Here is a 17175-nt window from a genome sequence, read left to right as displayed (position 1 = left end):
GTACCCAAACACCATATTTAAAGAAGGACCTCGCTGGTTTCGGGTGGGTGTCCTTGTTGCCTGCAATTTAAAGTTGAAGTTGGCAGGATTGGCAAGAGGCCAGCGGGTAAGTCTCCCACTCCATTTTAACTGTCCCCCGCGTTCGGTTTCCGCTGGATGGGAAGAGTTAATATTCCCACCGAGCTGGTTAGTCGGTAAGCCTGAGGGCTCATATGGCTTTGTTGCTTTCAGCCCAATGAGATAAGATGGTGTATGGCATTCACCATAAAGCAGGCCTGATGATGAATCAACCTTTAGTCCTACCACAAGGGAGTCAAACACAAAAAGAACACCTGGAAGCAGACCAACTACCACCAGACCACACAAGACCAGATGTGGTGCTGCCTTCTGCCCCTGTCCCCAGCCCACTCACTGGCCACCACAGTTCAGGCACATCATCAAAACCGTTTACTCTTTCCAGGAAAAGGTTATCCTGCTTCATTAACTCCACTTTGCATTTTTATCAGCATTGCAGACACTGGTATTGGACTTGCACTTTCACCCATTTTGAAAGTAACAGGTCTGAATCAGCCATTCAGGAAGTGAACACCGCAGCAGGCATCAGATAGGGACAGCAAGACTAAGCTATGCATTGATGGACAGGATAAACAATGTATTAGTCATCATCTTTGGGGACAAATATATGGAAAAATATCGAAAAGATAAAGGGCTATAAATTGGGCCACGTAGCACTCGTTTTGTAGGCGCTACGCGGCCTCCAAAGGACCCAAAGTAGCGTCCGGAATGCATGCGCACACTTCCAGCGTGACGTACACCGGACGACATCTTGGTAAAGGCGTTTGTGCACGTGCAGATAACGAACACTGGCAGCATGTAAAGTAGGGAGAATATGCAGTAGATCAGTGTGTAACGCTGATTTAAAGGGACAAATGCGACTTTGGAACTCAATGTTCCAGCCAATGCTCTGTCTTAACCTCGCACAGCTGAACAGCATGGAGGGCCACCCACCAGCGTATTTAGCAGGGGTCATGCAGGAGTTACAGATTAGTTGCTGGATTATTACTTCCGGCTGCTGGTGCATTTGCTCCTGTTTTTGGAGGTCTCCTATACTTGAATACCAGGACGGGGGGACAGCCTAAAAATTAGAGCTTCTACACGCAAAAGGTGGTAGAAGTTTGGAACGCTCTTCTGCAAATGGCAGTTAATGCTAGCTCAACTGTTAATTTTAAATCTGAGATTGATAGATTTTTGTTAACCAAAGGTATTAAGTGATATGAGGCTAAGGCGGGTATATGGAGTTAGGTCACAGAGCAACCATGATCTCAACGAATGGTGCAACAGGCTCAAGGGGCTAAATGGCCTATTCCTGTTCCTATCTTTCTATGTTCCTATAATAAAGTTTCAATATTCTACAGGGAATGGGTTACCTACCTGACAGACAACAGCAAGGGCACTGGCAGTGTGGCAAGGTAGGGACAGGAATGCTGTCGTCTTGTGAGTGGACAGCAGGTTCACGTTCCACGGAGCCACTGCCACTTGTTGCCTCCTGTTACTCGTCACCTTCTCCTGCAAGAAAGCAGGATGTGTGTCGGTGAGTGTCCTGCAAGATGTTTGGGTGATGTGCCTGTCATGGTTAAATAGCTGCCAGTGTGCGTGACCTGTGAGTTGTGGATGTGCGGCTTGCAATAGTAGTAACTTGTGAGAGTGAGAAGAAGCATCCGATTGGAAGAGTTGAGTACTGATTGAAAGAGTTTATTGGTGTGTGCGTGATGGGGGGTGTAGTGCATGGAGCAGTGGATGCGGCTAGTGGTGCAGTTGGTAGGAGATGCTACTTTACAGTTGACCTCATTCACCTTGACCATTTGTGTCAAAGCATTGAATTTCTTCCTGCACTGCTATCATTTTCATGGTGCCAAGCACCTGGCATTGACTTCGTCCCCTACTGTCTCGGGAGCATATATCTGGAGGGCCTCTTGTCCCCCGGCGGATATAGGATGCCCCTCCTTCTGTCCACCTCTTGCACTAAGGCCTCTAGTGCATCATCAGAGAACCTTGGTGCACTCTCTCGCGCAGGCTTGGTACAAACTCAGATCGGCAGATTGGTGGGGTCTAGCATGCAGATTGGAGGATGTGTGATTTAGTAGTGTGCAACCTTTATTCAATGTTTTAATATAACTCATCAGTTTGTAAACATAGGAACGTGACCTGCATCTGTGTTTTACGTGTGCAATGTCTGATCTCCGTTCAGACTCTGTGCGGACCTGTATCTTATATTTCGCAAATAAGAGGTACAGGCTGCCTTTAAGAGGTGCAGGTTGCCATTAAGTGGTGCTAGCCACTCGCGATATTGGGGCCTCCCTGCTGGTGAGCAGCCACTCAACAGCGCAACTAGGCCTGGCTGCTCGCAGAAATCAGGTAACCACCAAGCAGCACGAATGTTATATTCTGCCTGCATCTCAACGACCGGGCGTGGGTTAATTGTGCACTGTGATCCCCACGCCCGGTTTTGGGGGTTATCCAATATAACCCCCAAAAAGTTTTTGTCATGCAGATCAAATTCCCTAACTAACACCATTGTAGGAGCACCATCACTACAAGGATTGCAGTGGTTCAAGGAGCTGGCCCACCACCATCTTCTCAGGGCAATTAGGGGTGGGCAATAAAAACGGGCCCTTGTCAGCATTGCCAACATGCCATCAACATAAGGAAGTGGGGGTGCAGTTGGCCTATCTGATGATACTCAAGGATCAAAGTGTTAATGGAATAAAAATCCACCAGGGTAAATTTGAAAAATGAGAAAAAGGCTTTGTACAAGAAGGCAAAGGGAGGCTTAGTGAAATTTATTTAAGTGTTAAAAAGCAGACAATAAACTTTGAGGTTCCCATCTAGGCATGGCGTCTTGCTCAACACAAATGTTGATCACAGAATCAGGGAGAGAGGTCAGAGCACCCAATTCATTGCACACCTGCATTTCTGGTGATTAATTTTAATTTTCATCATTGGAAAAAGGGGGTGCCACAAATTGAGCTCACTGATCTTTTTGCCTGATTTTCCGATCCATGCTCCTGTTGAGTGAGGTTCTGTGTCAGGAGCCTCGTCTTGCAAAATTTTCCCTAGTGTAAATTTAAGATTATTAAGCTAAATAGCAGGCTACAAAAAGCAGAAGAAAACTAGTATGTGTGTGAAGTCAAAATAAAACTGATGCGATTCAGCCTTAAAATGGACTGAGCTAGTTAGTGGCATAAATCAATCATGGGAGCATGAATCTGGAAAGTTGGTGGGGAAGCTGCATCTTGTTTCTGTCATTACAGGGCCTGAGACAGGACAAGGGTGACATGGTATATAAAAATACTATGTATACAAGTATATAAAAAGAAAAAGATTAGTGAAGACAAATGTAGGTTCCTTACAGTCAGAAATGGGAGAATTTATAACGGGGAACAAGGAAATGGCAGAGCAATTAAACAAATACTTTGATTCTGTCTTCACGGAAGAGGACACAAATAACTTCCCAGAAATGCTGGGGAACCATGGGTCTAGTGAGAAGGAGGAATTAAAGGAAATTAGTATTAGTAAAAGAATAGTGCTAGAGAAATTAATGGGACTAAAAGCCGATAAATCCGCAGGGCCTGATGATCTGCATCCCAGTGAACTAAAAGAGGTAGCCATGGAAATAGCCATGGATGCATTGGCTGTCATCTTCCAAAGTTCTATAGATTATGGAACAGTTCCTGCAGATTGGAGGATGCCAAATGTAACCCCACTATTTAAAAAAGGAGGGAGGAAGAAAACAGGGAACTACAGACTGGTTATCCTAACATCAGTAGTAGGGAAAATGCTAGAGTCTATTATAAAGGATGTGATAACAAGACACTTATAAAATATCAACGGGATTAGACAAAGTCAACATGGATTTATGAAAGAGAAATCGTGTTTGATAAACCTACTGGAGTTTTTTGAGGTTGTTATGGTAGAATAGATAAGGGAGAACCAGTGGATGAGGTGTATTTGGATTTTCAGAAGGCCTTTGATAAAGTCCCACTAAGAGGTTAGTGTGCAAAATTAAAGCACACTATTGCACCAGTATATTACCCCCAATCCCACAATTGGATTGGGGGTAATATACTGGCACGGATTGAAAATTGGTTAACAGACAGGAAACAGAGAGTAGGAATAAATGGGTCTTTTTCGGGGTGGCAGGCGGTGACTAGTGGGGTACCGCAGGGATCAGTGCTTGGGCCTCAGCTATTCACAATCTATATCAATGATTTGGATGAGGGAACCAAATGTAATATTTCCAAGTTTGCTGATGACACAAAACTAGGTGGGATTGTGAGTTGTGAGAAGGATGCAAAGAGGCTTCAAGGCGATTTAGACAAGTTGAGTGAGTGGACAAATACATGGCAGATGCAGTATAATGTGGATAAATGTGAAGTTATCCACTTCGGAAGGAAAAACAGAAAAGCAGAGTATTATTTAAATGGTGATAGATTGGGAAATGTTGATGTACAAAGTGCATCAAGGACCTGGGTGTCCTTGTACACTAGTCACTGAAAGCAAACATGCAGGTGCAGCAAGCAGTTAGGAAGGCAAATGGTATGATGGCCTTCATTGCAAGAGGATTTGAGTACAGGAGCAAGGATGTCTTACTGCAGTTATACAGGGTCTTGGTGAGACCATACCTGGAGTATTGTGTGCAGTTTTAGTCTCCTTACCTAAGAAAGGATACACTTGCCATAGAGGAAGTGCAGCGAAGGTTCACCAGACTGATCCCGGGGATGGCAGGACTGTCATATGAGGAGAGCTGGGTCGACTCGGTCTGTATTCACTCGAGTTTAGAAGAATGAGAGGGAATCTCACTGAAACGTATAAAATTCTGACAGGGCTAGACAGACTGGATGCAGGGAGGGTGTTTCCGCTGGCTGGGGGGGTCCAGAACGAGAGGTCACAGTCTCAGGATATGGGGTAGGGCATTTAAGACTGAGATGAGGAGAAATTTCTTCACTCAGAGGGTGGTGAACCTGTGGAATTCTCTACCACAGAAGGCTGCGGAAGCCAAGTCACTGAATTTATTTAAGAAGGAGACAGATATATTTCTAGACACAGAAGACATCAAGGATTATGGGAAGAGAGCGGGAATATGATATTGAGATAGAAGATCAGCCATGATCATATTGAATGGCGGAGCAGGCTCGAAGGGCCAAATGGCCTACTCTTGCTCCTATTTTCTATGTTTCTATGGTATTTGTGAAGACATCGCATTAGGTCAGCAAAACACCTACGAGCTGTTGTTAGGGTATCGATTCTGGGATTTGTTCATGGCTTGGTGGACGGAATGACAATGATAATTAAGCACTAAATATCCTTTGTCAGAAGTGTGCAATACAATAAACTGGTCCCATGCTGATTAACTGGGGAGGCCATAGGCTGAGCAATTTAATCAAAGAATGAGAGTTGTTTATTACAGAGGGCACTCCAGACAAATGGAGGTTGTTGTTACTACGACTAGTTCCAGGAATGAAAAGCTTAACTGTATAACATTAGAGAGGTTGAGCTACTCTGCTTTCGATGATGAAGGGATTGTTGTAGTGATTTCTTAGTGACTTTTTTTTTCTAAAAGCTTAAGCCTATTGATTAACCCTTAGACTGCTGACAGGTACGCTGAAACACCAGTCTCGGGTCTGAATGGCTTATTTGCTTTCAGCTCATGCACTGTAGCACTAAGGTGAATTTAATATAACAGTAATAAAGTACTCCAATACAAAGGCCCCAATAAATACTGGGAGGCGGGGAGGGAGCTTGTTTGTAGCCGGGAAACCTGGAAACACCGGGAACGCCTAGCTCCAGCAGAATTTAACTGCAGGACCTCATTTTTTTAAACTCTGTTTCCGACCCAGCAGCCGGCCGGATTGGGAGGCTGGCCAGCTGTCCGGTGGGAAATCCAGCAGTAGAAAGCTGCAGCCGGGGACCATTGGGGACCGATCCCGGCAATCGGAGAAGGTCGAGGCATGGTGGGGATGCTCAGAGGAAGGAGGGAGAGATCATGAGGTTGGGGCGGTTGGGGCGGGGTGGTTGGCCGATCACTTTGGGGGGGGGGGTCTGAAGATTGCCCGGGGGGGGGGGGGGTCTGAAGATTGCCCGGGGGGGGGGGTCTGAAGATTGCCCGGGGGGGGGGGGGTCTGAAGATTGCCCGGGGGGGGGGGGGGGTCGGCCGATCGCAAGGAGGGAGGTAGATCGCGGCAAAAGATTTGCTTGAGAGGCCGGGGGGAAGCACTCTTGCTCCTCCTGGACCACAGGTAGTGCTCTAAAAAGCACTTACCCGCTGGATCTGGTACGCTCCCGCCTCCCTTCAGCTGCTGGGTTTCCCGAGCCCTGGGAAATCTGGCCCGCAGCCATTAAATTCAATTTAAGGCGCTATATAGGCAAGTTCTTTCTTTTTCTTCTTTCAAGAACAGATTTTTTTTTGCAGCAAGAGAATTTTAAGGTCTAAATTACTATTTTATACAAGATGACAGCATAGAAAAATGGTTAGTTCATGTGACAGAAATGTCATTCCAATTTGTTGTTTATGTAATAGAGCAATATTTTTGCAAATACGCCATTAATATGGATATTTCCTAATCCTGGATCACCAGTGATTCACCTATAGTGAAATGCCTTTACTTGCCTCAGCGAGGCTTCAAGCTGTACGTTAAATCACAATCGCTTCTTGTCAAAATTACGCAAACAAAAAGGAAATTAAGAATGAGACAACTACTACAGCAATTGAGAAATCGAATCAGTGAAACATGAATGGTAAAGTGTGGCCTTCAGAAATTAGTACTAAAGAAATTCTTGTTAATCGTTCATTGTTACAAGGAAGCAGAAACTAAAACCTACTTCAGGAAGAAGGTGAGTAAAAGAAACAAAGTAGCATAGTTTATCAGAATAATGACTTCTGTTCAAATCCCACACCACTCGCTGTGCTGGTATGAGTTTGAACTCTATTCGTGACAAATTTGTAAAACTCTTCCATATTCTTACAAAATACAAGGCTGCATACCTTGGGGGGTAGAACACTGGCCTTTAAACCAAGGATCATGAATTCAGACCTCGCTTGGGCCTGAGAAATTTAACAAGGTTAATGCCAAAGTAGAAGGGAGATTAAAATGGTCTGGCAGGTCCTGAAAAATGGGATCAAGCCACAGAGTGGCCTAGATGGGCTAAAAGATTTTTCCACATTATGATTTCTTTGTTATCTAATGTATTCTTTACAAAAACTTACAGGCGTAAATGGGTTCAATATTCATACATAAAGATGCTTTTGTTGAAAACAGTGACAAAGGAAGACATCAACAACATGCTCTCCCCCCTCCCCCTTCCCTCCCAAAAAAAGAGTACCAAGATATAATTCAAGATCTCAATATAAATAAGATTAAAGTCCTAGACAAGCTGAAAGAGTTTAAAGCAAATAAATCCCCAGGGTTAGATGATATTTATCCCAGAATGTTGAAGGAGAGGAGATTTGCGAAGCACTGATAGTCATTATCAACAAGTTAGTAGACAGTGGGGCGGTGCCAGAAGATTGGAAACGGGTGAATGTGATGCCCATATTTTTAAAATGTGTGACAGACAACTACAGACTCATTAGTGTTATTTTCATTCTATGTAAATTAATGGAATCGATTATCAGGAATAAACTTGAGGATCAGGTACACAACAATAACCTAGTTAACACCAGTTAATAACCTAGTTAATATAACGGGTCATTTGCTGGCTTTCTCTGCCTTCCGGATGTTTCTGCCTCTTTTTTTTTCTGTTTGTTTTTTTTTGTTGACTGTATATTTGGGGACTCTGTAGGTAACACCTCTCTGTCTGAACACTGTGATTGCCTTGGCAATGGGCAGTTGCAAAGACTATCTGTAATCACCATGTATTGTTCTGTGATTTATAAATTCGTAGGCTTCGAGGAGTTCCTGACATTTACCTGAGGAAGGAGGAAGCCTCCGAAAGCTTGTAAATTTCAAATAAAATCGTTGGACTATAACTTGGTGTTGTAAAATTGTTTACAATTGTCAACCCCAGCCCATCACCGGCATCTCCACATCATAGTTAACACCAGTCAGCATCAGAAGGGGAACATTCTGCCTGCCCAACCTCATTGGTTTCTTTGAGGAAGTGACTCTTTGGAACGCTCTCCCTAAATCACTTTGCCTTGCTACTTTTCTCTGCTTCCAGAACCTAACATTTCGACCAAAGTTTCTGTCTTCCCCCTCTAGCCTTTTCTGTACCCTGCTCTGTGCTCTCCTTCAACATGAGAAGCACTTCAAAAATCCATATTGAAGCTTATTTGACTGTATCATTATATTCTAAGTGAAGTATTTTTCAGCAGAGTATATGTTGTAGTGTTTATGGAAGTCAATACATGAGAAACTCCAGTGTGTATCAATCACTTCCATTACACTGATATCTTCAGTCACTCAACTGATCTCATAGATTACTTTGCAACACATGGGGAAAAGTCAGATAATTCAGTGGCTTTGTTATTTGTGATGTGGAGATGCCGTGATGGACTGGGGTTGACAATTGTAAACAATTTTACAACACCAAGTTATAGTCCAACAATTTTATTTGAAAATCACAAGCTTTCGGAGGCTTCCTCCTTCCTCAGGTGAATCCTTCCTCACATTCACCTGAGGAAGGAGGAAGCCTCCGAAAGCTTGTGATTTTCAAATAAAATTGTTGGACTATAACTTGGTGTTGTAAAATTGTTTACATTTGTTATTTGTGCCAGATGTTAATTTAGTTGAGCAGAACATTTTATTACATCATTCAATCAGACAGCCTTCTAATAAAACCAACTAGATTGGTTTACACTCAAGTCTCTGTTCAAGTTCATTATTTAAAAAGGTGAAGTTGTTTGGAATTAACATTTATCAGTAAAGGCAAATCAATAACGACTTAGCAAGAGACCGACCGGTGACTTTACTTTTACCAAGAAAGCAAATAGTCTAAATGACAAAATATATTAATTGTTCTGATAGCTGCCCCATTTCTGAGCAAAATAACTTACTTTTGCAAAAATCCTGCTGTTAAATCAATTTAGCTTGAGGTAGTAAAAAAACAACACAGCTGGTAAACTGAATTGAAAACAATTGCTTTATAATTTCTATGATGTTAATCCTGGTATCACTGTACCTCATGGAATTAGAACCCAGAAGCATTGCGGGGAGGGGATGGAGGTTAAATTCTAAAAAATGGGAAACCCGACCCCAACCTGCCACGAATGCGCCTACTTCCGGTTTAACCAGGGCGGGTTGGGGGGCAGACGAGTAACCCAGTCTTGAGAGGCGGGTCGGTAATTAGAATATGTTAATGAGGCTGCGTGCCTCAGATTTTGGCAGCCATTTGGATTTAACGGCTGCGGGCCGGGTTTCCCAGGGCTCAGGAAGCCTGACAGCTGAAGGGAGGCGAGAGCTGCCAGATTCAGCTGGTAAATGCTTTTCCAGCACTGCTTGTGGGCCAGGGGGAGCAGGAGTGCTTCCCCCCAGCCCCCCCAAGCAAACCTGCCACGATCTGCCTCCCTCCCCGCAAACTCCACCACCCCCTCGTGATCCGATGTCTCCACTGCTGCGAACGGTTGAACACCCCGCTCTGTGATCCAATGTCTCCCCCCACCCTGCGACCTCGTCCCTCCACCCTGCGATCTCTTCCCCCCCCCACCCCGCGATCTCTTTCCCCCTCCCACCCCGTGATCTCTCCCCCTCCCACCCCGTGATCTCTCCCCCTCCCACCCCGCGATCTCTCCCCCTCCCACCCCGCAATCTCTTCCCTTCCCTCCCCCCCTCCCCCACCCCCCGATCTCTCTCCCCCCCACCCCCTGGACCCCGGCTGTGGCCTTCCTGCCCGACAGCCAGTCAGCCTCTCAATCTGGCTGGCTGCCGAGTGGGAAACGGAGACAAAAAATTCCAAAGGTCCTACCAATAAATTCGGCAGGAGTGCTTCCCCCCAGCCCCCCCAAGCAAACCTGCCACGATCTGCCTCCCTCCCCGCAAACTCCACCACCCCCTCGTGATCCGATGTCTCCACTGCTGCGAACGGTTGAACACCCCGCTCTGTGATCCAATGTCTCCCCCCACCCTGCGACCTCGTCCCTCCACCCCGCGATCTCTTCCCCCCCCACCCCGCGATCTCTTTCCCCCTCCCACCCCGCGATCTCTCCCCCTCCCACCCCGCAATCTCTTCCCTTCCCTCCCCCCCTCCCCCACCCCCCGATCTCTCTCCCCCCCACCCCCTGGACCCCGGCTGTGGCCTTCCTGCCCGACAGCCAGTCAGCCTCTCAATCTGGCTGGCTGCCGAGTGGGAAACGGAGACAAAAAAATTCCAAAGGTCCTACCAATAAATTCGGCAGGACCTCCCCGCTCCCCGTACTTCTGGGTTTCCTGGCCGCTGGCAGCCGCCCCCGTTCCCCCTCCGCCTCCCTGGAAATATCAGGGCCATTGTTTCTGAAAGCTCAGTACAAATGTCTAAGAACTGTTCTGTAATCTCTCCGAACAGGACTGTACCGATATGCTGGCATCTCATGTTTATATTTTGGAATTTAACCCCTGTGCTCCAAAATGTGGTCCCTGTAGCACTTTACCCATCCGGAGTCAGCATCAAACACTCTCTGGTCAGTTTTAGTATGAAACGATGTAGAGCAAAGCTTTCTTCACTTTACCCCAATGTCTCAAGAGCACCCTCTTGTGCACCAGTGTGTTTTTTGTTCTAGAGATGTGGGCGTCACTGGCAAGGCTGGCATTTATTGCCCATCCCTAGTGACCCTTGAGCAGGTGGTGGTGGACCTTCTAGAAACGCTGCAGTCTGTGTGGTGAATGTACTCCCACAGTGCTGTTAGGTAGGGAGTTCCAGGATTTTGACCCTGCGGCAATGAAGGAATGGCGATATATGTCCAAGTCAGGATGGTGTGTGACTTGGAGGGGGGCTTGGAGCTGATGGTGTTCCCATGCTCTTGTCCTTCTAGGTGGTGGAGGTCGTGGGTTTGGAAGGTGCTGCCGAAGAAGCCTTGGTGAGTTGCTGCAGTGCATCCTGTAGCTAGAACATACTGCAGCCACGGTGCACCAATGGTGGAGGGAGTGGATGTTTAAGTCAGAGGATGAAGTGCCGAACAAGCAGACTGCTTTGTCCTGGATAGTCTCGACGTTCTTGAGTGTTGTTGGAGCTGCACCCATGTGGGCAAGTGGAGACTATTTTGTCACACTCCTGACGTGCTTTGGGGAGTCAGGAGGTGAGCCAGTTGCTGCAGAATACCCAGCCTCTGACCTGCTCTAGTAGCCAGGGCATTTATGTGGCTGGTCCAGTTCAGTTTCTGGTCAATGGTAACCCCCAGGATGTTGATGGTGGGGGACTCAGTGATGGTAGTGTCATTGAATGTCCAAGGGTAGGTGGTTATGCTCTCTCTTATTGGAGATGATCAGTGCCTGACACTTGTGTGGCATGACTGTTACTTGTCACTTATCAGCTCAAGACTGGATGTTGACCAGGTCTTGCTGCATGTGGGCATGGACTGCTTCATTATCTCCTTGAAAGTTCTCCGAGTAAGCCAATTTGTGATGAATTCCAGGCAGTTAGTTTTGTGTACTGACATACACCAGGAAGTGAGTTGAGACAGTAGGAGGTCAGTCTCACAGAAGAAATGAGTTTGGAGAAGGTTGGGCAGCTGCATTTCATTTAGGGTCCTCACAGCCAGCAGAAAGAGTAGACTTTCAACCCTGGATGCAAATCAAACCAAGGGCTCAGATGCAAAAGAACAGTGTAATAACCCATTGTATAATCCAGTCCCTTGGACAGTTCTTCTCTGAAAAAATGCTGTTCCTAATGAAAATGTTTTCCGGCCATTTTGGTCATTGACAGATTCTTATGCTTTGTAATAATCTTAACAAAATGTTAAAACCGTGGAAGAAATACAGCTTTAAAATTCTGCCCCAGTTCATCCTTCCTCTGCAATGTGATATTAATTATTTCTGTATCAACTGCCAACACTTCAGGCAGGCATGAAAACAATGCACTGAACTCTCAAGTATGCCTGTCAAGAAAGATTTTTCACACAGTACACCTCATGCTAATCTACACCATTATCAATGTCTGTAGTCCTACTAGGCTTTGCAGTATTTATAGAAAGGGTGATTAACCCTGGTTATTTTCCCTTAATGTCAACATTTTGCTTTAACCTTGAGTGCTTCACAATCCAAGCATATAATCTAAAACCACATATTATGTTGTTACTTTACAATACAAATCTGCATTTTTCCCTCAAAAAGCAATAATTACATGTCTTTCAATTGATATTTCTGGCCACCAAGTTGAAGTGTCAACATCTAAATGACTTTCAAACTGTCACGTTAAAAGAACAATGTGACAAAATTATTGAAGAGAAGCTCACAATTTATGTTCTTATTGCACAGAATTGTATTTCCCTCAGAATACTGCAGCTTTATACGTATGCCAAAGTTAAGGGCCGAGAAATGATAACAACATAACAGTAGACTTTTAAATCACATTGCTATAACAGTACATACCTGTGGCAAAGCCTGCACGACTGTATCAAGTAAAGCCCTCATTCCAGTAGCCATCTTGAGCAGTTTCAGCACTAGGAATGCAGGAAATTAACAAGATACATTTAATATAAGTAATTATTATAAATCGAGTATTGCACAAAATATAGAGAGAAAAAATGCATTATGTGTAAACACGATGCACTCCCATCATACAACCCACTTGACTTTCCTTCCACTTAAATTGGTTGGGCTCCGATATGGACATAGAAGCCTCCCCGCCCAATTATCCTCTCTGCCACGGCGAGACTTCCTACCCAGGCAATACAGTTGAAAATCTACCCCAATGTCTTAAACACGATTTCTTTCTTGTCCTCCTCTTTGGAACTTAATCGGTGTGGGGATATCAGTAAAGAGGAAATACTTCCCACATACTTAGACCTACTATCAATATCGAACTTCCAGGTCAGGTACACATTCCTTGTATGCGGAATAAATCTCTCACAACACTGGTCCAAAAAATGCCTCACCATTAGAAGAACACCACTATTGCACTAATGTGACATTTCCATTCCCAGCCCAGACCACCTATCCTCATAGCTTTATCAAGTAGGACTGTCAATTAGTGCCAGTTAGTGCCAAATTATATGCAGCATCTTATGTTTCCAATAGGAAGTGGGTTGACATTGCCCAAACCCAATTTAATTAGGCACCTTACAGGCCGAAGAAGAGATTTTCATCCCATCAATCTGGGATTGATTTAAGCATAAAGGTTAATGAACACTTAATTTTAATTAACAATGTATTGTTCAACATTTCACTACTTTTGCAGATATATAAGTACTTCTCCATCGGACCTTCATTCATCTATCGAATTCTTCATAGTCGGGGAGCAGATGGTCCAAAGATGAAAGGGTGTTGGATGACTTTTGTGCATAGGATAAATGAAACATTATTAGTGGATGAGCCCATAACACTGTTCATGGTCAGCATGTGGTTTCTCTCTTACCACCCTCTAGTGTCTTTGTGTTGGTTCTTTGTCCGTTTCTCTTCTCTTCCGCCTTTGTCTCTATTTCTTTTCTCTTCTGGTCATCTTTGTGTTTCTCTTATGTCTCTGTGCTCTTCTACATTTTTCACTCTCTCTTCTATTATTGAATCCTTTCGGGTGAGGTGATGTGTTGGGGAAGCGAGCTGCTGTGAATGCAGGTTGCACTTTCCGTGTGGCGGGTGCAGGGAAAATATGGATTTCAGACTTCCACAGTCCCTTTCCCATCTTCTCCCCCTCATCAGTCTTGGTTGCTCTTCTACCCTATCACACCCTGTACAATCGCCCCTTCTGACTTAGAAGAATCACAGAAAATTTATGGCACAGAAGGAGGCCATTCGGCCCATTGTGTCCGCGCCGGCCAAAAATGAGCCACCCAGCCGAATCCCACTTTCCAGCATTTGGTCCGTAGCCTTCCCCCTTACATTGCATCAATGCTGTCTTCCTCTGAACTAACTCCTTCTGGTTTTTAACTGTTGTCTCCCACTTGCTGACCTGTTGCTACCATTTTAAGTTACGCTGTATTCCCTCCCCTCTCATGTTGTGGAGATGCCGGTGATGGACTGGGGTTGACAATTGTAAACAATTTTACAACACCAAGTTATAGTCCAGCAATTTTATTTTAAATTCACAAGCTTTCGGAGGCTTCCTCCTTCGTCAGGTGAACGATGTGAAAATGAAAACCTCGAAATGAAATCGCATTTATAATTCACAGAACAATGCTTGGTGAGTACAGACAGTTTTTTCAACTGCCCGTTGCCAAGGCAATCAGTGTGCAGACAGACAGGTGTTACCTGCCAGGTCTCACAGAATATACAAATCACCAAAAAAAAAACAACAAAAAAAACACGTGCCATTCTTTTGCTGCAATCCTGCCCCCATCAGTTTGGAGTAGGGCTGGGAGGGAGTGAGGCGGAGGCAGGAGCGAGTGAGGCAGAGTTGGGAAGAAGACCTAAATGACCAATGTGTTATAAATTTTAAAGCAGGACAGAGCTGGGACTGGGTCCTAAATGGCACAGGCAGAGCTGGAAGTGGTAGCAAAACAGCCCAGGTTTTTAAAGTTTGGAATGAGGCAGAGCCAGGAGCGAATGCGGCAGAGCTGGGAGTTGGGTCTAAAAGGCCAGGAACAAGTAGGGCAGAGCCAGGAATGGGGCCTAAACAGCCCAGGTATTTTAAATTTTGGAATGGGATTCGAGGGAGTGGGGTGGGAAATAGAAGAGTCAAGAAGGCATTTGATTTCTTTTGGTGTCTTGATGTGCTTGGTTGACAGAGGTGCAAGAGCACTACCTTGTGGCAGGAGGCCTGCAATTATAGCTTGACAAGCAAATGTTGACATAAGTTTCCTATTATAAATGTTGACACAAAAGCGTGACTCAAAAGTCACGACACTTGGCGTTCAATACATTATATAGATATAGGTTCCATTGCATTACTGGGCTTACTTCATCTGTGAATAAACTAATAAACTACCCATGCCTACAGCTGAAATAAAAGTGCACCAGCCTCCTGGTCCACTCTCATTAATTTCCCACCTCCCTCTTTGTCACTTAAAGTGAATTAAGCAAAATGAGTGCGTTGCTAACTGGCACCAGTTCAGACAGCTACTGTCAACACAACTCAAAACCAAACCCCGATGAAAACCGTATGCAATTGAAATCATATGAATTAGAGCAAATAACAGCACCAGGGAGTGATGTTGAGACTGTCACCTAATCCTGATGCTCAGATGACATCAGGTTACTCGTAATTACTGCCAGGCATCCATTATTCTTTGTACAGTGCGCTATTGCTGATATAATGGGTGATCCATAAGATTCCATTAGTACAAATAGAAAAGAGATACATGAATACATTTCATTACAAAAACACTTATAGTTTGCCATAGATTTTTTAAAAATCTAGCGTAATCAAGAGAATTAAAAAAATTATGCTAATAAGGGATATGCTACCTCTTGCAATTCGTAGCACTCTCATAATGCGAATGATAGTAGGGTTAATAGGGAGTGAGGCATTAATTTCAATTTCTTCCAAGGTTATTCCCATTATTGAGAGAAGCACAATAGCCAGATCCAGTTGATTCCACCTGAAAAAGAGTAATTATCATACAGCATTTGTATATTCCAAGAACACTGTAATTATTGAGAGTGATATTCAACATACGCCACAAGAGCCTTGGGCAATTTTATCATGGGAGACATCACCTGCAAGTGATCCAATAATGAGTTTCAACTTAATTTATGCCATATATTTAGAAACAAATGAAAAAAGTTCTTGTTGCACACTTTTCCATGATCACAGTACCCTTTTAAGCCTTTCACCAACCAGAAATATACTTAGGCGTCAACAAAATGCTCACCAGATGGTATCTGTTTGCTAACTTTATTTTTTAGATTAAGAAATAAAATCACGCCTGTTCGACATTCAGTGAATGAAATCCACATCGACCAGATGCAACTCACCAGGGTTTTTATCTTCCAAAATGACTGTTTGTAATTAACAGGGGGAAAAAAAATCAACATTCAAAGCACAAGTACGATGTAGTGCCATGCTGCGAGCTTCTGGATCATCGCAAGCAATAAGGGAAAGGGTTGACTTGTAAAATTTAAAGGGATTTGCAGATAGCTAGCCTGAATAATCATCAGATTAAAATATTCGCAGTTCCTATGTTTTGGGTTTGGACCAGAGAATAGGAGGTAAATGCACAACACTTTACTCTTGTTTGTAATAATTTAGTACTGGCAACTGAGGGTGTTAATTCACAAGAAAGCCTTTAGGGGCTAAATGCCTGCCGATAGTATAATACATGGAAGCAGCTTTTATGACAAATTGATACATTAAACCTAGGCCCATGCTGGGTGACAAAGTAGCACCACTCCTTTCTGTGCATCCCTAACCTACACTGGAAATATCCATCAATGGACAGCCTCTCTCTCATGAAATCAAAGTTAGTAGGGCAAACTTGAAAGATTATTTATCAAACATAATTCAGCAAAAAAAAACTGGTTCAATAATATGCTGCGTTCATAGACTTGTGAACCTCACAAGGGCACAACATCAAATCCTATACAACCATTTATTAAACCAACCGAAGGGAGCTGTCTGTTCTAATTATGACCAGTTTAAGGGTTTTTAAACTAAAGGTACATTCGCAATGCTCATGTTTGGCATATCATAGAATCATAGAAAGGTTTCAGCACGGAAGGAGGCCATTCGGCCCATCGAGTCTGCACTGGCTCTATGCAAGAGCAATCCAGCTAGTTCCACTCCCCCGCCCTTTCCCTGTAGTCCTGCAATTTTTTTCCTTTCAAGTACTTATCCAGTCCCCTTTTGAAGGTCATGATTGAATCTGCCTCCACCACCCCCTCAGGCAGTGCATTCCAGATCCTAACCACTAACCACTCGCAGTGTAAAAATTTCAGCAGAATATCCATTTCTCCAGAAACTTTTATTTTAAAGATAAAAACATAGATGATTATATTTCTACACTAAATGTATGCTGGGATGAGACATCTGGAGACCCGATTCCAGAATTGTGATTCTGACACTGTTACAGAGGGAACATATTAATAAAATCTATTTCTTCAGAACATAGATTCT

The 17175-nt window shown here is 44.2% G+C and overlaps 1 protein-coding gene across 1 annotated transcript in view; it reads right to left on the bottom strand.

Annotated features, from left to right (window-relative positions):
• The window catches only part of cacna1ha (calcium channel, voltage-dependent, T type, alpha 1H subunit a), a 231528-nt gene that overhangs the window by 16757 nt on the left and 197596 nt on the right, over positions 1-17175 (bottom strand). Inside the window, exons 26-27 of the mRNA XM_068003426.1 lie at positions 15528-15661; positions 12558-12628 (exon numbers count right to left, since the gene is read on the bottom strand). Coding sequence (XP_067859527.1) covers positions 12558-12628; positions 15528-15661 — 205 coding nt within the window. The remainder of the gene's footprint in view (positions 1-12557; positions 12629-15527; positions 15662-17175) is intronic.

This window comes from Heptranchias perlo, chromosome 22 (assembly GCF_035084215.1).
Source record: "Heptranchias perlo isolate sHepPer1 chromosome 22, sHepPer1.hap1, whole genome shotgun sequence".
In the NCBI taxonomy this organism is placed as follows: Eukaryota; Metazoa; Chordata; class Chondrichthyes; order Hexanchiformes; family Hexanchidae; genus Heptranchias; species Heptranchias perlo.
The sequence above is the reverse complement of the archived record's forward strand: the minus strand, read 5'-3'. Positions and strand labels throughout refer to the sequence as shown.